The 22,715-nt window shown below is 44.1% G+C and overlaps 1 protein-coding gene across 3 annotated transcripts in view; it reads right to left on the bottom strand.

Annotated features, from left to right (window-relative positions):
* Positions 1–3,009: 3,009 nt before the first annotated feature.
* The window catches only part of ZSWIM8 (zinc finger SWIM-type containing 8), a 54,515-nt gene continuing 34,809 nt past the window's right edge, over positions 3,010–22,715 (bottom strand). For 2 of the 3 annotated variants that reach the window (XM_066620866.1, XM_066620868.1), the window contains exons 13-27: positions 20,929–21,108; positions 18,639–18,822; positions 17,564–17,662; positions 17,145–17,269; positions 16,144–16,378; positions 14,900–15,052; positions 13,748–13,970; positions 13,028–13,317; positions 11,269–11,492; positions 10,448–10,930; positions 9,300–9,468; positions 7,522–7,695; positions 5,550–5,669; positions 4,765–4,943; positions 3,010–4,025 (exon numbers count right to left, since the gene is read on the bottom strand). In XM_066620866.1, coding sequence (XP_066476963.1) covers positions 3,822–4,025; positions 4,765–4,943; positions 5,550–5,669; positions 7,522–7,695; positions 9,300–9,468; positions 10,448–10,930; positions 11,269–11,492; positions 13,028–13,317; positions 13,748–13,970; positions 14,900–15,052; positions 16,144–16,378; positions 17,145–17,269; positions 17,564–17,662; positions 18,639–18,822; positions 20,929–21,108 — 3,042 coding nt within the window. In that variant the 3' untranslated portion in view covers positions 3,010–3,821. The remainder of the gene's footprint in view (positions 4,026–4,764; positions 4,944–5,549; positions 5,670–7,521; positions 7,696–9,299; positions 9,469–10,447; positions 10,931–11,268; positions 11,493–13,027; positions 13,318–13,747; positions 13,971–14,899; positions 15,053–16,143; positions 16,379–17,144; positions 17,270–17,563; positions 17,663–18,638; positions 18,823–20,928; positions 21,109–22,715) is intronic. The other variant, XM_066620867.1, reaches the window with a different exon arrangement.

Here is a 22,715-nt window from a genome sequence, read left to right as displayed (position 1 = left end):
TAAACAAAAAAGGCCACTATTTCTTCACTGGACTGGGGTAGGTCACAGGTAGTATTCAGCACCTAAAGGACTAGTTTCTGGTTCTACATACAAATGCCACTAGGCTGCAGTTTCTACAGCAGCAGAAGCTTAGGGGGTAGATCCCTATCTAAGAATACTCAGCTCACTTTCCATTTTCTGTAAGATTGCCTAATGGTGAATGTACAGAGCTGCTTTATCAGAACCATGAGGGATGATATAGGTCTGTTGTGTCCCCAGGGACTAGTTCTACTACTATATGATTTCAAGACAGGGGTCATCCTTAGCTCTCACTGAAATTGCCTGGGAATAGCAAGTACTCTTCACTGCCTTTCAGCCCCATCCCCTACTGTTCAATCTCACTTACTAACCAGCACTGGATCCAGTGTTGCTGTAAAGCGAAACTAACTCTTAACTACCTACAACTGCAGACATGGCTCCATTATCCACAGGGAATAAGTTCCTGCTCCCCCCCCCCCAATACATGAAACCACAGGAAACACCAAGTCCCACCATTTCTTTGCATTGTTGTTGCTTAACTTACAGGTCCTGAACTGAACATGGTGATCAGCCAAGGAGGCATGATAGCAGGAGAGTCTACCAGATTGTTAACAGGAAGCAGCTGCCTGTTGCCCTTGTGGCAATCTCTCCCTCTAGCTTATCATCACTTTAGAACCAATGAAAGAAGCAAGGTCTTTTAGCAGAGTTTTTTAAAAACAGTGGTTCTTGCTTTAAGCACTAGAAGACTTTGCTGTTTTCACCGATTGTTAAAATGCAAATATGAGGTTCAGGAAGTTCCTGGATTGATCATGCCTCTTCCTGCCTGATCACCATGTTTGCATTTTTAAGACTGAAAGCAATGGAAAATCTTTAGTATTAAAGCAAGAACAAAAAGTGTGGACATGTCCGGGGATGTAGCAACCTCAGTAGAGATGAGGGGCAGCTCAGCCAGCTGCCAAGGAAGGAAGGAGCCAGGAAGTTTTATAGGTAGAAATGGTAGGGAGCCAGGCAAAGCAGAGCAGCTGGATGATGAGGAGAATGAGGAGGATGAAGCAAGAGCCCAGAGAAGCAGGGAAGGTAAGAGAGTGAGAAGAAACATGTCAGACAGAACACCTGGTGACAAGAGAACCAAAGCAATTAATCAGAAACAAGTGGAGCAGACATTAGGGGAGAGAGAAGGCAGAAAGTGCAGGACAGAATACCAGGACCAGCAGGGGCTTAACCCATTTTTGCCCAGCCAACAGGGACCAAACATGTATATATATATATGTTGCATATATGCAACACTGGGCAGAAGTAGCTTAAGGAGATGAAGGGGGAAGAGAGTGTCAAGGAAGAAGTGCCAGTAGAGAAGGCAAACAGAGGAGGGAAAGCAAGGTGAGCCACTGGAAAATAGAAAGACTAGACATCCCAGAGTGGGGAGGAGAAAGGAAGGTGGAAGCAGCAAGTCTTTTAGCACTCTGGAAATGCAAGGTAACTAAGCTAGAAAACATCATTGCTTTCACAGAACATGCAAATGCAAGCAGTCCCTCAATTGATCTTGCCTCTTCCCAACTGATCAGCATTTTGACCATCTTGCTTTTACAGACAATAAGGCATGCAGAGACACAATAGAGGGAGAGACTGCCAGAAGGACAACAGGAAGCTGCTTCCTGTTGAGGTTCTGGCAGACTTTCACGCCTCCTGTCTGCCTGACCACCAGGTTCTATTCAAGACCTGTAAGTAAAGCAAGAACAATGTAAGATAATGGCCACCTCACTGTGGATAATTGAAACCTTGATTATGGGATCAGAGGACACGGAGGCATGCCTGTAATTTCATCTGGACAGAAGGCAAACAAGCAGTATATGCAGTCTGTCCCATCAGGCCATGCACGCTATGACAAGGACATCTAGCCAAAAGCTATTTGACCAATATCCCGACAGGTTTCTAGACAAAACCTATTCACCAAGCAACATATGACCCATTTGCGGTGCTTCCAGGGTGGAATGGTTAAAGCCAACTTCCTGATCTAACAGGAGAAAAGGAAGGCCTCACTGAGCTGAACAGGACTTTTTTAAAAGCCTAGATTGTATTAAGTTGTGAATAGCTTCACACACACACTCTCTCTCTCTCTCTCACATACACACTTACTTCAAAAGAGCCAAGGAGAAACTGGGTAAGTACAAGTTCCACTTTGTCTTATGTAAATAGAATATAGGCATGCTATCAGTATCACAGGATTCCTGCAATCCTGACCTCCTAGCATTGCTTGGCTCCAACACACAAGCAGCCTGCAAAGCACTCAAAAAAATGGATGCAAAAAAAATACCAACTCCACCTACACTGACTATTCCCAGGAGAAGAGCTTAGAGTAAAGTCTGTTAAAAAGCAAAATCAATCCAGCACATGGCATAATACTTGACTTAAATGCAGCTGTATTGACTAAAGACAAGTCAAAGAATGCTCCAGCAGTTGAGGCACTCTCTTGCTACAAATAAAGGCTAAAGCATGCAGGGTTTTGGTTTAGCAAGAGATTGTCCTCCAACTGAAATTGGAGAAGTTGGCTATAGAAATTTTTTTTCTTCCTTTTAAAGAATATCAGCATCACCCACTGAAACTGAATGGCAGATTCAAAAGAGGCAAATTGGTACTTCATACAATGCATAATGAACACCATGAGATGTAGTGATGGCTTGGGGGGGGGGCATGACAAATTCATCAATAGCCATGTCAGATAAACAATTATAGCCTCATACATACTGCATCTTTGCCTACCAGCTGCTAAGGGAAAGGAATGCCATCACATCATCTTGGGGAGCTTCCCAGACACATCTAACTAGGCAGCACCCTACCCTTTTCTCATCAGAAATTGACTAGCCACATAAGTTCAAGTATTGCAAGTAACAAAAACTAGTTCTTTGCATAAAATGGTTGGATGTGCCACCAGAACTGTTTAAGTCCATGTTTTCATCACATCCTTCGCATAGCAAGTACAAGCAGGAGTCAGTCTAAGAAAATGAGTGTTTTAATCAGGAAACTGAAACAAGGAATAAGAAATTGATTACAGGAGAGCTAATATCCCAGCCAAAGGAACATGGCTGTACAACTCAGAACCATCATGGTTAGAACATCCTTTGAAGCCCGATGGCAAACTCTTTGGGGCAACAGTCCAAGCAGCAAAGAAATTGCAGCACTCAGCTCAATACTGTCCTGAGGCTAGGCTATACAAGTGGCACCTTTGCCCATCCATATACACAGGCAGCGCTGGCTGAGGGAGCAATCTCAACTTCAGCCTAAGCTCCTCTGGGTTGGTGCTGCAGGAAGGAATGGTGATGGAGGAACCCAGGATGTGCAGAAGGCCAACTCTGCCCCCTCCTGGCCCCATGAGTGAATTTGTTTAGAATTTCATAGAAAGTAGTATACATATTTATAAATGCCAAAATAAATATTTTAAGGACAGGCCCTACCCCCCACCCCAAGCATGCATACAGAGCAGTTCATTCATCAAACTGCCTCCAAACAGGACAGGACTGAAAACACTGACCAAGTCTCAGCCAGCTGGTCCTCTTGCACTCACTCATTCTCACTCATACACACACACCCCCCCCCCACCCCCATACTCACATAACAGACTTCTTGGCTGCACCTGCTGGAGAGGAGAGAACAAAAGAAGTGGAGCACAGCCACAGTTGCACAGAAGAGGAATGTCATGGTATAAATACATCAAATCAGTGGTTTCCAACAACTAAAATAAAGATCCCATAAGGAAGGATGCTGTGAACAGAACTCTAGCTAGAGGGCAGGGGCTGCACCCTCAGTCATCATGGTGAAAAGGTGGTCATTTCCAGAGACACTCTTTGCCACAGATCCTTGGTCTGCTTGCTGCGCTTCAGGTTCTGGAGGATGTCATTGAACTGCATCATTCCCATAGGGGTCAGACAGAAGGCGCTTCTGGCGCTGCGAATGGCATTCACAAAGTCATCATAGTCTGCTGGAGTCAGATGGATCAGCCGATGGTGGATGTACTTTAGAGAAGGCAAGGGGAAACACTGTTTGAATACAGCTCTGTAGTAACAAAATGGGACACTTCATACTATCCTCAGAGCCTTTAATATTTGTGGAAACAAATGGCTCAGGGAGGCTTATTAGGGAACCTTCTATGTAGACAAATATCAAGACAGGTAGCTCAGCTATCTGCAATTCATTTTAACATTTGGGGGTGACTGAAAGGCCCAAAGTCAGCTAGGAAGCTTTGGTTCAATAGGAATTTGAACCCAAGTGTCCCTTGTCATAGTGCAGCATTATAGCTATCCACCACACTTTTGCTCTGTCCAGAAGGAATGACAAGCAGACTAACATACAAGAAAGCAAAAGGCTTTTGTGGGAAAGGAGCAGGGGCATCTGAAGACCTAGAGCAATCAACTAGGAATAAGAAGATATCTCCACCTATCTCCTCTGGGTAACCCATCTCAAAACATACTTAAAATGGGAGGAGAAAGAAGACTATATCGAGAAAGATTATTCAAGTTGCTTGTGTTGCTACCAAGTCCAGAATATCAACCTGTAGCTGCTTGATTTAATCAGGTTATTCATTAGGAAAATAGGCTTCCAAATTGTGGCTATGACCTTCACACTTGTCAGAAAATAAGGATTTCACTTTTAAGACAGGAAAAAAGTATTCCTGAAAGATACACCAATTCAAAAAGTGAGAAAACCTAGTGAAACAACTGACTTACCAAACTGTGAAGCAATAGGCATACGTACCTGGATGTATGCCTGCTGGCACCGCTGTACCAACTGATGAAAGGCTGGTGTGCGCAGGTGATTGTGGACATGGGCAGGGTTGAGCCTCTGCAGGGATTCCATGATGATCTCTTGTAGCACAAAAGGGCTCAGAACACCCTTGGCTGCACCAAGACAAAACTGATGCACATAGTTGACACCTGCAGAAAAACAAGATTGTTATAGGTTGTGTATACAAAACAAGGTTGTGTAACAAGCAGACTGAAGTGAGCAAAGTCTCAATGTTTTATCTGAAGTACCCCAAAAGATAAGCATGGAGACATTTTGCTCCTCCCAGGCAAAGGGCAGAGCATATCACTCACAAATTAGCTGCAGTACTAGTGCTTGGTTCAGACCCCCCCCCCCCCCAAAAAAATACAGTTTTGTTTCTTCTCTCATTAAGTAAAACATGAAGAACCCAGCCAATACAACAGGGCAACCATATTCAACCTTTTTAAACAAAGTTTTTGTTTCCAGACTATACCGAAAGAGCCCATTACCACCAAACAGATGTACAAAAATCTTCAGCTGCTCACTTCTGGTGCCATCATCCTGAGCTCACTTCAGTGAAAGGCTTCACTTATGCATTAGAAAACACAGTTTCACACAGGATCTAACTAAGAATTGTATTTACAACTTTTGATCCAGGGAGCCAATGGCACCATGGGCAATTTGATTATGCTGTTAGACAGTTACTTGAGATCAGAGAAGGTAGGCAGAATGTATTGCCTTGGGATGAACACAGCCTTTGCTTTCTTGGACTTTACCTAATTTGGCAGCGAGTCCCAGGAGCCATTTCACATCTTCTGTGTAGGGCGGGCTGCGTGAAAAGTTGTTTGGGTGGTCATTGTGAGCTCTACGGCCAAGCATCTCCAGCGCCAACATTCCTGCAGAGAGAAGTAGATTCGCAAGATTGCAGGAAAGCCACATTAAATGCAAAATGATTGTACCTCCCCAGACTCAAACAAGCCAGAGAGTGAGAAAGTCCCCTCTGGCTGCTTCCAACTGGAGGGGCTTTAAGACCATTTTAACAAGTCCTGGGAGGCCTAATTAAGTGTCAAACACAAACAAGATTACCATCTCCCAAAGCAGTTTATTTCTACCAGTAAACAGTGTCCATGTTAGCCTTTTCCTCACCATGCAAAGGTATCAATTTGAAAGCTTGGGGGACTGTTTGAAGAAGAGATTCAGCAAGTGGATGCGGGGAAGATAAATACATCCCTGGATTCTTTATTCTAAAATTGCACCCTCCTAAGGCTGAGGTTTTTTTTAAACACACATTTGCATGCAACATTTGATTGACAATCTTCCTAGATGTTCTCCCTGACTAAAGCAGCCCTGCCTGGCTTTCACAACAGGCTCTTTTCTCATTACTGCATCAATAGCCAAAACATCTGATGAACTCTCCACACATCCTTCTGCCTGGCTGAGGCAAAGTCATGAGTGAGGTATCTGGGCTACCCCAGTATGCACTTAACAAGGGCAACCCAGAACAATATAATTCTCCATGTCGTAGGATTACTATAAGTGCCTGAAATCCTATTCACCTGACCACCTAGGTGCTCAAAATTTCTTACTCTGAATCCCAACCAAGGAAATGCAAAGAAAAGGAATGTTCTGTGACCAGAGTATATGGAAGATGTTCATGCCTTGTTTCAGAGAGCAGGGGCTGGACTGTTCAGAGCTCAGAGAGTTAATAGATTAGCACACACATTCATTCCCACCCCCATGTGTGTTGGCTTGCCAATAGAAAGATTTGAAGTGTCTTTCCTGATCTGGACATAGCTATCTGTCCAATATCCCTTTCATTTACATCATGCTCCATATGCAAATATGCCATATATCACTGCATCAAACTACTACTAGCAGTACTACTACTGTACTACTAGTAGTAGTACTACTGCATCAAACTACTACTACTAGTAGTTGCACTACTACCAGATCCTCTATAACAGTGGTTCTCACACATTTACCACCAGGACCCACTTTTTAGAATGGGAATCTGTCAGGACCCACCAGAAGTGATGTCATGACAGGAAGTGACATAATGAAGCAGGGAAATTTTTAATAATCCTAGGCTGCAATCCTACCCATACTTACCCAGGAATAAGTCCCATTTACTGTCACTGTTAAAAGCATATATGTAGTAGTCTGTTAAAGTACAGGTCTGTAACATTTCCCCAAATGCAGTCACATACCATAGTAGCATCAAGTCTAATATATTAAGAATAAATATTGAAATGACTGGGGACCCACTTGAAATTGGCTCGTGACCCACCTAGTGAATCCCAACCCACAGTTTGAGAAACACTGCTCTATAATAATACTTGTCCTCAAATGGTCTTTACACCTCTTCTCCACATTAACCCATTTTTCTTATACTTTTGGTATCATGCTAAACTCAACCCTGTGACATTCCAAGCATGACAGACAGCCTTGCCCCAACAGACTTGCATATTTCTGCCTCCACAATGTTGGAAGGTCAGAGGTACAAAGTAACCAAATGGCATGATCGCCACTCATTTCCCCCAAAGGCTCATTCAATTGTAGGGTTTACTATCAGCTCACAGGTTTGGGGGGCTATACATTCCTGCCTAAGCAGCAAAGGAATTCATCACCACACACCAGAATTAGCATGCCTTCCCATGGGCACCTGGCACAGAAGGGGATTCACATGAAGTAACCCTGCTCTGAATTCCTGTTGAGAAGTCCATAGGAACTACAACTGACTGTACTTACCAACTCGGTAGGCAGAGTGAAGGTACTGCAACCCTTGAGGGCTTACAGGCTGACTGTGTTGCTCATCTTCAGAAGGAAAGCCCCCTGTAACAAGGGAGCTGGGCTGAGAAGAAAGGCTTGTCAAGGATGTCCCTTGAATTGCTGGGAATGTAGACCCTGCATGAACACTTCCTACTGGAGATAACAAATAGCACAGATGGACAATGATTAGCATCACATGTTTTCAGGACTTCATCTACAACCTCCTCCAATCTGAATCAGTAACCTATTTTGTTAGCACCTACTCGAGTGGAAAGATAGATGCAGATTAAGTAAGGAGACCCAGAAGTCCCAGCAACATACAATTCTCAATTCTGCCCTGTTGCTCTAGGGCAGCGATCGCCAAACTCCTGACCACCGTGCACCAAAAAAGCTATCTCTTCCGACTGCAGCTTACTGTTCTGCCTCTGCACCGCATTTGTGCCCTTTAGATCTGGGCATAAGGATGCTCTGGGCAGTCGTGTCTGTTGCCTGGTGTCCCAGAAGGTTGTGCAACAGGACATCTGGGCCAACACAACTGCCCAGAGTGTTATGGTGTCCAGACCTACTGGGCATGAACGCAGTGCGAAGGCAGAACAGTAAGCTCTGCTCAAGGAGCAGAGGGCTTTTCCAAACCCCAGGTTGGGGTTTGGAAAGCCTTGCTCTAGAGGGCAACAGACATTGTTACCATCTCCCTGCAGAGACTTACCTACAGTTCACAACAGCTAAGCTTTACAATACCCATACGCCCTTTTGCAAGCTATCAGAAGGTGGCAAATGACAATTCAACCCTGTGCACTAGCTATGACACATTCTGGAATGATGGTGTAACGATGCACACCAACAATGCATGCTCCCTTACGCAAGCTTTGAAACAGGAATATTTCTACCAAGTTCCCAAATGTTTATCTAGACCAGATGCCCATACAAAAGTTTTAAAAATTCTATTTAAGCTGCTTACTCCTAATCTGAGAAGTTTAAAGTATTATTGAGCCTAAACGTGGGAAGAATACCCTAAATATTTTACCTAAATTATTTCTAGTCTCACCCCCAAACCCAAGGTGACTTAGTGAGCTCTAATGCATGACCAACTATATATGAATGAGGGAGAGACTAATTGACCTACACCCTGAGAGCTTAATCTATCGTATATACTCGTGATAAGTAAAAAAAATTATGCCTAAAAATTAACCCTGAAAACCTGGATCAACTTATACACAGTTTAATAAGTAAATAAAGCTTCTAAGAGCAGCTGCCTGGTGATGTGAGACTGGCTGAGAAGGAGGACACAGAGGGATGGGGGGAAAAGAGCAATTTTACTTACCAGTAATTATTCAGAGGCAACAAAAAATGGTAGCCATTTTAGCTTATCAAAACATGAAGGTGCTTGGGAATTGTAGTTCTATATGAGGGTTGCTGCTATGGAAGTGCAGCACTATACTACTAAACAAAGCCTACAACTCCTATAAGCACCTTCATCACCCTTACTGCTTGAAAAAGGTAAAATGGCTATTTTTTCTTTTCGCTGCAGCTTCAGAACAATTCCTGGTAAGTTTTTCCAAAGAATTTCACACGCCCCTGTCCCCACCCCACCCCCAACTTATCTGAGGGTCATAGAAAATTCCATGTTGGGCTCAAAAGCTGCTCTCAACTTACCTGTGAGATCAACATAAGTGATTATCTGCAGTAATTCTAATATGATAGCTATCATTAGAAGTAGTCCTGTCACCTTTAGAGATGGCAGAAGGCAATGCACTCACTTGCTACATTGGAAGACAGTGACAGCCCCGTCTCAGCATGGTACGGATGCACTGCAATCTGTGTCATGGATGGGACAGGCACTCCTGGGAATGACACTGCTGTAGCTGCCAAAGATGGGGTGGTTACCGAATAAGGGTACTGTGCCCCAATGAATGCTGGGTGGACACTCTGTAAAGAAAGAGGGTAAGGTGGCTTTGGATTGTTTAAGGAGGTACTTTGCATCCCACCCAAAATATACCATCATATAGATCCACAAGTCCATTTCCAGTACTGTTCGACACCTGAAAGCCAAGGTCCCAGCTTGAGATCGGGGGGGGGGGGGGGACTTTCTAAGCAAAGTACTTTCAAAATGAAGCAGCAAGGAGACAGCAAAATAGCTCTTCTGCTTATCTTGACTATTTTCCCCCTCCTCAGCAAAAGAATTGGAATGCAAGAGCTTCCCGTGGCTCCTCGTATTGAAGCAACTCTTATGAGGCTTTCAAGTGGCACAGAGCTCTTTTTCAGGCAAAAGTTCCCAAGAAGTATCCCCATACATTTATCTCAATCTCCCCAACTCAGCTGCACTGTCAAGTCATCATCCAAGGTTCTATCTGTGACACTGTGGAGCACAGATGGTAACCACTCCTGCAACCTCAGACCTGGCATACATATTAAAGTATAGGGCATAGCGTTGGAGGTCAGTGCTTTTGTCAGTATAATTATTTATACACATTCAAGAGTCCTCACCTTTGTCAAAAAAAGAAAACAAGAAACAGATTCCAACACAAATTGGAATACAGCAAAACAATATAGTCACCAAAGCATAAGAACATATGAAGCTATCTTAGATGGAGTCAAGAGTTTCAGTTTCTCTAGCCACTGCGCTCTACTCCCATATGCAGTGACTATTCAGGGTCTCAAGTAGAGACCTTTCCTAGCCACAATAAGATACTTTTCACTGGAGATGGTAGAGATTAAACCTGGGATCTTCTGCCTGTCAAGCATGTGCTCCGAGTTTTGGCCCATATCTGATGCCAGGAAACAAAAATCCTGGCTTGCCAACCCTGTCTACAAAACTACGTCACACCACTTTTCACAAGGAGGAGGGGAAAAAAAAAAGAGGGAGCAGAAAAATAATCAGATGCTCAGCCCATAGACGGTAACTTACTTGGGGATAAGCAGAACCAGGAACAGGGAAGACCGCTGGGCGTGGCATATGCTGGATGGGGTGTCCAATGTATTGAGGATTGCAAGGGATGTGGGTCTGGAGTGTTGTATAAGGATGCAGACCCTGAGTGTGTGCATGCGCCATTGCCGGCCCTGCCATGGTGTGCTGCTGGTAGATTGTTGATCCCACAGAGATCACGGGCACCACCGTTGCTGCTGCTGTCACAGCAGCTGCCACAGTCACTGTAGTGGGTTCTGATGTCACTCTGTTGTCTGCCAATCCACGGACTGCTTCACAAGATGCCCGGGCTCCACTTGCACTGCAGCCTGTGGCTCCCTCCCTCTGGGTAAGGGTCCCACCGACAGTTTGTTCATACAACCAGTACCACTGGTGAGCCACTTCAAAAAGGACTTCAGGGTAAACGCCACCCCCTTTAGCTGCCTCCTCCACTGCCAAGCAAGCCTTCTCCAACATTAGATTATCCTGTAGCATCATAGAAAACAGGCTTATTATGACAGAAAGCAGGCATACCATCACTTCTTCCCACTGAAATATAACTAAACTCTTTGGGGCAGAGCTCTGTCATATACAGCACCATCAATGTATGAACACCCACATGTAACTTCTCGGCTGATGAAAGTTCCATTGCAGAACAGCCAGGACAATTTCAGCTTTAAATGCAAATATCACCTGTCTGCTTTCTAAGACTGATAACTTGGCTTCAGCCCAGGAACAATATTCCTCAAGGGTAAGGAGAAGCTAGGCCTATATGTTGTTATTAATCAATGGTCAGAATGGGCAAAGACTTCTGAACTACTCACCTGCTCCTTGCACTGGACCAGTGCTCTCTGGATCTCATTTGGGTTCAAGGCATGGGCATGTGGCAAGCAGCTCAGTGCCAACTCTGCAGCTGCTCTCACCATGTTGGAATCCCTCGCTCTCGAAGCCCTGTCAGCCAAGGATGCTACCTCTGGAGGGGTCAAATGCCCATCCCAGCATTCCACAAGGATGTTCAAAGCTGCACTGCCAATCTCCATGGCTTGACCTAGAAACCAAGAGAGAAAACATCAGCAATGAATGCCTTATATAAAGGAACCTCAATAGCCTTTAGTTCAGTTGGTATTTTAAATATTTATATACTGCTTTGCAACAAACACAGTTCTCAAAGCAATTCACACAGCAAAATACTAAGATGGTTCCCTGTCCCAAAGGATTTGCAAGCTAAAAAAAAACACAAAGGAGCCATCAGCAAACAGTTGCTGGGAGATGCATGATGCTGGGTGAGTAGGGAGAGAACAAATCTTCCTCTCAAGTTCCCTTCTAGATTCGTTTTTCCAATCTATGCCGCTTACCCTGTCCACTACTAGTGCACTGCAGTCTGCTAGACTGAGCTTTGTCAAGTTCTGTGAACAGCAGCAGAGTAAAAAAACAAACGGATCTTACTATAAAAGGAGTCTCTATAATTTGCAAAGAATTAGCAATCTTTATTTTGCTTGTCCTTAAATAGCCACCTAAGCATTTCACCAAATTATTGCAAAATTAGTAAGCCAAGGCTGAGAGCAAAAAATGTTTGAACAGACCAAGTTGAGATCTAAACTTCGTCTCCCAGGTACACAACCTATATCTACTTTCTGGACCACAAGAATTCAAAACCTTATTCGTGGCTAGAGCCTTACATGGATTTCTCTTGAATATCAACACAGAATGATACACAATCAGAAACTTTATACAGATCACCATAGATGGGAGGGGAAAAGAGGCACAAAAGTATGACTCACAAGCATCCCATACCTTTGCAGGATTAACCTCTTTCCATATAAAAACTGACAAACATGCAATAAAAACTAAAAGCAAGTTAGGGTACTTGATGTGACAAAGCCAGGCTCAAATTCCAGCTCAACTACAAAGCTCACTGGGTGGCCCTGGGTTAAGCTGTCTCTCTCCCTCAGCCTAATCTGCCTCACAGCACATGCAAATAAATACTACTTGTATAAATAAGACTATAAATATTGCAATAATCTTTGGAAACAGTCTGTCATGTAATTGTCAAGAGTCAGCATCACAGAACTTTTGCTGAAGGGCTGCAGATACTCTTCCTTACTGGTCAGCAGAATGTGCTGCTGCTGCTGCTCTGTAACACCACAAATGCTGGAGTAACTGGATTCTAGAGAGTGGAGCAACAGGACTTGGTTGGTTCCCCTCAAATCATAATGGGGCCAGTCTCTGTGTCCAGTCCCACCTGTGGAACTGGAGTACCAACCATTTTGATGGGATTCCCTTAAATGCCCTTACTGGTTGCATATTGCAACCTCTACTATGTGGTTCAGTGGAGGATGGGTCATCATGCAGACAAGGCGACTCAATAGTCCCTTGACCATTTCTGACTCTAACCAAGCATGATCCCCAAATCTTCCCAAACTGCACTCCTGACTATGCTATACAGATTGTGCAGACAGTTTTAGCGATGAGTTCCTGAGCCACAGTGGCTAAATGAAGAGAACTTCCGATAAAGGTTTACAGTTACGGACTCTTAACTAAAAATAAACTGTCTTCAGCACCCCAAGCACACAGCATTCCCACCTGTGATCCAAGAGACATGGGAGGAGTAGGTTCGAGAAAGCCAGTTGGGAGAGACAAAATTGTGCAAACCCAGTGCATAGAGTCCGATCTCAAAAGCACAGAGGTGGAGGTTGCGATGAGGCCCTTGGTGGCCACCACTGGACGAAGGGTGGGTGAAAATGGAAGTACTGCTGTTTCCTCCTGCCTTGATAAGGACTGTCTTGGCCAGCTCAAAATAGAAGTGTGCAGCTGCCTCCGAGGGCTGATTGGGGACATGAGGTGCATGGCTCTCCGGCCTCCTGCCCTTATACCTGAAAGGGACAATATACAATATGCATTAGATGAACCTCATCTCAACTTGCGCACCCATGATTGAGAACAGACCTAGAAAGTGACCTTGTGAAATTTCCAAAAGATACCAAAGCTCAGACTATGCTAATTGTCAGAAAGAGGAAATGCTTTGCACCCTCTGCCCTTGTTGCATAGCCTTGGTGCTAACTTGAGAAAACATGCTTGGTTGAGCTTAATATCCAAATGGATGTGATGGGAAAGGCTGCTTTCTTAGGCAAACATCTTAGGCTAACCAGCAGAGTTTCTAGCTCCAGATTCAACCGTGGCTCTACCTCAGAGTCTTCCAGCTCAGCTCACAACTCCTTATGACACATCTCCAATACAGGAACCTCTAGAAAGTCCAGGACGGGAAAGGATGAATAACTTTGAAGAAAGGGAAGCAGTTCTTACCTGCCAACCTCCACAGTCTTTGCACGTGCTCCTCCACTGGCTCTCCGGCTCCCACTAGAAGATGATGAGCCTAAGGAGTCACTGGAGGAGCTGCTGATGCTGTCACTGTCCTGCCCTCTGCCCCAGGAGGTGGCTGCCCATCCTCCACGCAAGGGCCGTCTGCTGAGGGTTGGAGAGCTGTCCGAGGTTGTTTCTGGAGCACTGCTGTCAATGCTGGCCATTCCTGCAACACCACAGCGCATGTCAGGAGGACAGTCATGCCCCAAACTAACAGTACACTACACTACAGTTTTACAACAGTGAGTATTCTCATCTGTCCCATTTTAATAAGTAGTTTAGCAGAGCAAGTTCTCCAGAAAAGTTGGAGCATACCGACCACCAAAGCAAGAAGGTTCCCAGTTCAAGTTTTACTCATCCATGAATTCAATATGGTAAATACTAGCTTGACTTTCAGAAGCATTGTAAGGATGACATAAGTGCTTTAAAACAATAAAGTTGAACTGAACCCATGTCCAAAGAAGAGTGTTTAGGATTTTAACAATTTGGGCTATCTTCTCCCATATGAACCTGACAAACACCTGATCATCCTCCAAAGATCTTCTTTGGGTACTTGAAAGTTTCATGGGTAGAGAGGACCTTTTCTATGATGGTGCAAATAATCTCTTCCAAAAAAAATTTGGAAATCTTTTAATAGGCATGTTTACCTAGCACCTTCAGACTAGTTCAGATTAATAATTTGAGTCATCCATAAAAGCATACAAAGCCCAAGGTAACACACACCTGGTCAAAGCACACACAATTAGCTCTTACTTGTATATCATTGAACTGTGATTGTTTGGGGAAAGGAGTGAGAAACAGGGCTAGAAAGCTGAAGCTCTACCACTGAGGATATGGTTTTGTTAGAATGAAACATGCATCTGCTTCATTCTGAAATTTAGAGAATTCCCTACCAAGTCTTCTAAACTGCCAGGGAAAGTATGTGCTAGGCAGGAATGCCTGGAAGTGACAGCAGATTAGGAGATCAATAGCAATTCACTTAGCTCACTGTATTAATTCAATTCATAAAGAATGAAATCACTTAAGAGGCAAGACAATGCCCCCCAAACAAAGCAGAGTCCAGAGTTAACCAATAAGTACACCTCCCAAAATTACCCGTGTGCTTCTTTTTCTGTCTGACAGGTGAACCCCAGCATCTTCCATTGTATCCCCCTCTGTTTCCAAGGGCTAATCTGCTAGGAACTTTCCCTTCTTGTTTCAAGACGCTAGATTCCACGGGAGGGTCACAAGGAGCTCTTTGAGGATTCTCTGTAGAAACAAAGTATGTTAAAGCAACAAGAGGATGAACAGGAGAAACGTGTGAACACAGGTGTTTTTTTGAACACCCTGTTCAAATGGACTTATTTAGAGAAACTGGCAATCATGGGGGGAGGGAAGGAATAGGAAATAATCTCAAATTCCAACACTGCTCTCATCTTTTCAAAATGAAACAATTTACGTGATGAATGCATGCTCCGCTTAGAGGGCTCCTTGAAAGGAAATATAGGTTATTTTTGAACATTGTATGGAAGTACATGCATGTACAGCAAATTGCAACTTCATAGACAGCAATGCACAATTCCTCACTACAGCAAATATTCTCTCACTTTCCCATGAGTGTAACAAGAGGAACCCCAGCCTTCCTCTTCAGCTTGGAGCTCAAGAGGAAGAGTCCCTGAAGCTGTGTTGTGCTAAGAAATGTAGCAAACCTATAAGGAAGATTCCTGTCTCCTTCTTCAGCTCCAAGCTGAAGAGTTAGGATGCGATTGGCACTTTGGGGCTCCAAGCACACTGCAACCCCACATCAAAACAAGCCCTTCCTCTGCTCCAAGTTGGAAGCTGGAAAGAGGAGCGAGGATGTCCTCATAGTTATGCTGGGACTCTTCAATTGCAGGGATAATGCCCATCCATATCCCTTCCAAGGCCAGGATGAGGAGAGGCAGGTGATCATCTCCTAGCCTTACACAGAAGATACAGCATCCTAGCAATCACAAGTTTGGGCCTGGCTACGAAGGCCAGCCCAAATTTGAGGAAGCTTGTTTTATCTGACCCAGTCTTAACCTATTTCTACCTAGTCCACAGGTGTACACATTTGATCCCTTTTGCATATTTGCAACATTAAGCCATTTCTGCCTAACACATATTTTTAACAGAAAAAACCAATGTTAGAAGACCCTTATAAAACCCATGATTGGGCAAATAACCAAAGGACAGACAAAATGGCTGCAAAAACCAGACAAAGGACAGACAAAATGGCTGCAAAAACCAGACAGACAAAACTGGCTGCAAACATGCTTTTATTTTCCTTATTCTTTGTAAACTAAAAGGCAGTTGTGGTCTTGTGAAACAGCATATCTTACCTTGGGTACTCTTCTCCAAAAAGGGTTCTGAAGGGTTGCTCTGGACAGCCGTGGTTACTCCTGCTTGTTGTGTGACAGACGTCCCTGGGAGATGCTGAATTGGTGCAGCTGACTGAGTCGCATGCTTGGAAGGAGACTTCTGATTGGCTACAGTCGGCTTGCTAGATGAGTAGAATGAGCTTAGAGTCTGGGGTTTGTGTGTTTGACTCTCTCTGTCTAACAACTTATCCAATATCTTTGAACACAAAATGGGACAGCATAAGAATTAGTATCCGATTAAAGTTAAAGAAAAAGGAAAATATGAAGTTGTCACAATCAAGGAATATCTAAATAGAAATAAACTATAAGCCAAGACCTAGAAAAGAAAGGACACAGACAATGTCATACCACTGTAAACTTCTACCTCCTTTGTTTATTTTACCAATCCTCAACTCAAGAAAGTTTTCAAAATCAAGACAGGAAATCAGTTGGATCCATTGTCTTCAGAAGCATTGCAAAAGAAATACAACACAATGGGGCCTGAACTAGAAAGCACAATACTATTGTAAACACAGAACAAACAATGAACACACACAATAAACAATGATAGCTGGTTCAGCAGCCAGACAGATGTGTGCACTATGCACCCATTAATGACATGGAGGCTGGGAATTATAATTCAGTCAGGAGGCATTGGGAATTCCCATAAACTGGGAGGCTCTGGAAACCATTTCCCAGACATTATGGTGGCAATGGCCATTCTACATGTGTCCCTAGCTCCTACAGATGAGACCTCTGCCCTTGCTACAAAGCTTCACAAAGCAAAGTTTTGAAAACAGCACTTGGTGGAAAGTGTTAGTAGGGAACTTCCCCAGGCACATCAACATTTTGAACTTGGATAACTCTTCCGGGAGAGGTTTTGCTTTTTCAAGGTTTTCCCCAAGGTTTTGAAAGTGAGTTAATATCAAGATTAACATCTTTTGACAGAGAAGCAACTCTGAGAATATCTAAAAAGGACATACTTTTTTCAGCTTAGATTGGTCATCCTTATAAGTAATCATTAGGGCTAAAGCCAGATCGCCCTTCTCCCTTCGAGTGCCTTCACACAACAGAGGGTGTTCCGCTTCACTCACTGTCGTCTTCATACCTGGAGAGCAGAATTCAAACATTTTATCCTACCTATTTTATATACGTTCAAATTGATTTACAATAAACTAAATTAATCCAGTAAAGCTTTCCCCTTATACTGTACATATCAGGTTCACCCCTGTTGGACACCAGGCTTCCCTTTATATTTACGTGTAATTGGTGCATATATCTTAGTAAGTATATCAATTACATTAGGAAGAAAATTCAACATCAGGGTCAATTTAAATGGCTTGACATGATGACCCAGATCATCTCCATCAGTAAGAAGAGAGATCTGGAGTAACGCACTCACCAAGAGCAGCCACAGCAGCCTCAAATCCAAGCTCCTCATCTCCTGGCATTTCATTATTCCAGTTACGACTGGGGGGTCTGGATCCTGTAGGAGAAACCACTGGGAAGAGGAAAGATGACAAAAGATCAGTACAGGTGCAACCTTGTTATTCACGGATTTTTTAGACATGGATTTAAGACGAATGGCCACTGCAAATGGGAAGGAATGTGCTGATCCCTGGAGAAGGGGAAAAATGCATCCCTTTAAAGTCAGTTTTAAAAACTGCTTTTCTTACTATTGTAGAGAGTCATGCAAGGGATTGCAGGTATAACCTAATTATCCACACATTTTTCTATCTCAACTTGATGAGAAGGGACCTTTAATTTAAATAAAAACAGTCATTTAACTCTGGTCTTGTTAATGCCAGAGAGGGCAGCTGGTTGATTCTCTCTCAGACGCCCCTTCCCCCCCACCACATGAAAGAAAGATCACTTTGCTCTGGGTGAAGGAAGGGGGTCCCTGGAGAGAGATTGATTGATGGATTGTCTACCTAACGACTCTCTTAACATCACAAAGGTCAGCAAGTCTGTTTTTAAATCACCAGAGCAAAGGGACTTGTTTTTTAAATTGATTTGCTTTAGTTTGATTTTTGAAATCCATGGGAATGGAACTCTCCCTAATAATGAGACTCAACCTGTAGTCAGTTCTACAGAGTAACATGGGCTGGCAGAAACTAATTCAAGATCTGCAAAATTACTTCCTGTGGGTTTGGATCAGTGCTCAGACAGGTTTAATCATGCCTGAGAATTTGGCCTGTACAGCAAGTCCTCATCCATGTTATGTATATTTCAGACTGTCAGTCTCCAAGCTATCACATAGGAAGGAGCTCAGAGGCATTCGAAAGAGCATAAAGAGACAAAAATGGCTGATGGAGGAACGTAATAACTTTCCTAGAATTTTCAGTAAATATCCTTCCCCAACATTTAAGGGAAGAATCTGATTTTAGAATTCTAGATTCTGATTTGATTTACCCCAACTTCCCCAATATTATCCTTTACTGATTTCTATTCTTCACATAAATCAGCAAGGAATTTACCTGGAGTACATAAGACATCAAATATGAAACTGGCCAACATGAGAGGCAAGACAGGGCGGTAATCGCAGAGGGTTCCTTCCCTTAGTTCTTCAGCCCTTCCCCGAATAGTGTTCATCTCATTAGAGCCAAGTGGAATTTTCTTTAACAAGGCCACAACCTCAGATTCTTGGTATGCCAACTTCACCTATTCAATACATAAAACAGAGCAATACACAAAACATTCCATGGAGCATCTATGGCTAACAGAACATGTTGCTCAACTATGATAACGGTGACAGAAGGTGCTTCAAATGATGCATTTAAAAAAAAAAAAGACTTGCCGAGTTACATTTTGGACCAAGATGACAAGTGACTAGTGGTTGCTTCACAGCCAGTGGGAAAACTCCAACCTTAGCAACAATACCTAATAGTCTCTCATCCTACACAAAAGGCATCAAAGTCTACTGAGAGTGTGTTAAGAATACTGGTCAGCTTAAGCCATTTCTGTCCAACACTGCATATATGCAATAGGGACCAAATATGTACATCTGTGGACTGGGCAAAAATGGGTTACTAGCCAGATTTTTTGAATAGTAAGTTCTCTTTTCACTTCAATTTACACCAAGCAGCCTAAAGAATAAGGCCACCCAAGAAAAAATAGAGTGAACAGTTGCATTAGAATTGTGGATCTCTCCATGTTTATGCCGATCGCCAGGACAGGCATATAAGTTTCAACCCTAATTGATGTGCTCTGTCCAGAAGCCTTCAGTAGACATTAACTTCCTTTCTTAAACTTCAATTACCAAAGTTTGAGAATGCCAGTCTTGGAACGAAGTCAAAAAAATGCATTACCAGATGCACATTCACATCCTAGGCAAGGCATGCTGTCATGAGCAATCACCCCTCTGCTGAGGGAACCCCCTCCCTTTCACTAAATGACAACTCAGTTAACCAAGGAATTAGCCATCACATCCTCCATTCTGTGCAGAGCTCTGGGTTATATATCAGACATAGCAGTCCCCCATCAAATGTATGTTGGTAGTCCATGACAGTCTGGCTCTGAGTCTCTGCCCCTTGACTCAAGAGGCAAACGAGTCATAACGGGTGGCATCGTGACTCGTCCAGAGCAATTTTTCAAGTCAGTTTGACTCGAGTTCGAGTCTTTTCAAAAAGCAAGTCAAGGAACAGAAGCTGCAAAAAAAGAAGAAAGCAAGCAAGCACACACAAAAGCGAGTCTTTACTCGATCATATTCGAGTCTTTTCAATTTTTGAATAAATCCCCCGAGTCACAAGTCAGTACTCAAGTTTTTGACACGCATCACTTGGGTTCATAGGGGTTATAAAAATGCATGTTTTTGCAACTCAAGTCTAAATCACAGCCCATAATAATAATAATAATAACTCTGTATTTATATACCACCTTTCTGGTCATCGGATTACTCCTCTGACTTTATTCAAGGTGGTTTACATAGGCAGGCGTTTCTAAATTCCTCAAGGGGATTTTTACAATCATAGAGGTTCTCTCTTTCAAGAACTAACAACATTTCAGAATGGATCTTCCTGGTTTGGTCTCACTTCTGGCCTCCTACACAGGCTGACAAGCAGCTCCATCTCTGACATGGAGGACAGCCAAGACGCTTCTTGCTCACACCAAAAGCAGGTGAAATCACTCAGCTCGGCTTGTCAGCTGCTTCAAGGTCTCACCAATCTCAGTCGTTCAGGGAGCTGCCGGTGTCCTCGAACAGGCAACCTTCTGGTGTTATCTTCGGGCTAACGGAGGCTCTACCCTCTAGACCAGACCTCCTGCCCTTTCCTGCCATATGGTATCCCCAGAGCAGCCTTCACTGATATCTTCTTGAGCCCTGCTGGGTTTAGCTCTTGATCATTGCTCCAGTTCACTCTTGATTGGGGAGAAACATATCTGAAAGTTCTATTAATTTCAAAATCAACTATCAGCGTTTGTGGGGAGAGTGGCTAATCTTGCCAAAATGAGATAGAAGAGAGTGGAGTGGCTGGGGTAAGGGAAGGTATGCATTTCATACTGCAAGATGCAACCATCGGGGACTGCTTCCTCTCCCAGAGTGAATGGCAGCTCTGTCTCTCCCTACCACACTCAGAAGTCTCCCTTTGCTGCCTTCCCCAGCACTTTTTCCCCCAAGCATCAGCATGCACTCCAGCCCTTGCCAAGATGCACAAGAAATTTTACAATTTCCAACAACCTGATATAAGCACTGCCAAAGGGCAGTATGGCATTCAAACACAGCTGAGAATACTAAATGTGTGATCAAAATTATCCTAAGACCACACATACCTCCAATGCCTTGGTAGAAGCAGGTGGCCTCTGCAGCTCCAGAGCAAACATGCCAATCTGGAAAGCCAGATTGTGGTATTCCTGCCGCTCACTCAGCACAGTCAGTAGAAATGCAGCTTTTGATAAAGTATTTGTGGCCATCCATGTCTGTTTGCTGGTGGATACCTTGTTCTTCTTTCCCTGAAGGATGAACAATTTTAAAAGACAGATTTATGAATACACACACAGAACTCCTATTAATGTGAACCCAGAACTAACTCTACATTCCAGTGTCAGAAGGAGTGCTAACCATATGTTTTATATTTATACACTGCTCAAAACAATAAAGGGAACACTTAAACAACACAATGTCACTCCAAGTCAATCACACTTCTGTGAAATCAAACTGTCCACCTAGGAAGCCACACCGATTGACAATCAAGTTCACATGCTGTTGCACAAATGGAGTAGACAACAGGTGGAAATCATAGGCAAGTAACAAGACACCCCCAATAAAGGAGTGGTTCTGCAGGTGGTGACCACAGACCACTTCGCAGTCCCTATGCTTTCTGGCTGATGTTTGGGTGACCTTTGAATGCTGGCGGTGCTGTCACTCTAGTGGCAGCATGAGGCGGAGTCTGCAACCCACACAAGTGGCTCAGGTAGTGCAGCTCATCCAGGATGGCACATCAATGTGAGCTGTGGCAAGAAGGTTTGCTGTGTCTGTCAGTGTAGTTTCCAGAGCATGGAGGCGCTACCAGGAGACAGGCCAGTACACCAGGAGACGTGGAGGAGGCCGTAAGAGGGCAACAACCCAGCATCAGGACCGCTACCTCCACCTTCGTGCCAGGAGGAACAGGAGGAGCACTGCCAGAGCCCTGCAAAATGACCTCCAGCAGGCCACAAATGTGCATGTGTCTGCTCAAACGATCAGAAACAGACTCCATGAGGGTGGTATGAGGGCCCAACGTCCACAGGTGGGGGTTGTGCTGACAGCCCGACACCGTGCGGGACGTTTGGCATTTGCCAGACAACACCAAGATTGGCAACCTCGCCACTGGCGCCCTGTGCTCTTCACAGATGAAAGCAGGTTCACACTGAGCACATGTGACAGACGTGACAGAGTCTGGAGATGGCAGGGAGAACGTTCTGCTGCCTGCAACATCCTCCAGCATGACCGGTTTGGCAGTGGGTCAGTAATGGTGTGGGGTGGCATTTCTTTGGGGGGCCGCACAGCCCTCCATGTGCTTGCCAGAGGTAGCCTGATTGCCATTAGGTACCAAGATGAGATCCTCAGACCCCTTGTGAGACCATATGCTGGTGCGGTTGGCCCTGGGTTCCTCCTAATGCAGGACAATGCTAGACCTCCTGTGGCTGGAGTGTGTCAGCAGTTCCTGCAAGATGAAGGCATTGATGCTATGGACTGGCCCGCCCGTTCCCCAGAGCTGATTCCAACTGAGCACATCTGGGACATCATGTCTCGCTCCATCCACCACCGCCACGTTGCACCACAGACTGTCCAGGAGTTGGCAGATGCTTTAGTCCAGGTCTGGGAGGCGATCCCTCAGGAGACTATCCGCCACCTCATCAGGAACATGCCCAGGTGTTGTAGGGAGGTCATACAGGCACGTGGAAGCCACACACACTACTGAGCCTCATTTTGACTTGCTTTATGGACATTACATCGAAGTTGGATCAGCCTGTAGTGTTTTTCCACTTCAATTTTGAGTATGACACCAAACCCAGACCTCCATGGGTTAATAAATGTGATTTCCATTGATGATTGTTGTGTGATTTTGTTGTCAGCA

The sequence above is a fragment of the Tiliqua scincoides genome, chromosome 3, assembly GCF_035046505.1.
Source record: "Tiliqua scincoides isolate rTilSci1 chromosome 3, rTilSci1.hap2, whole genome shotgun sequence".
In the NCBI taxonomy this organism is placed as follows: Eukaryota; Metazoa; Chordata; class Lepidosauria; order Squamata; family Scincidae; genus Tiliqua; species Tiliqua scincoides.
Note: the sequence above shows the minus strand (reverse complement) of the source record. Positions and strands in the feature narration are given on the sequence as shown.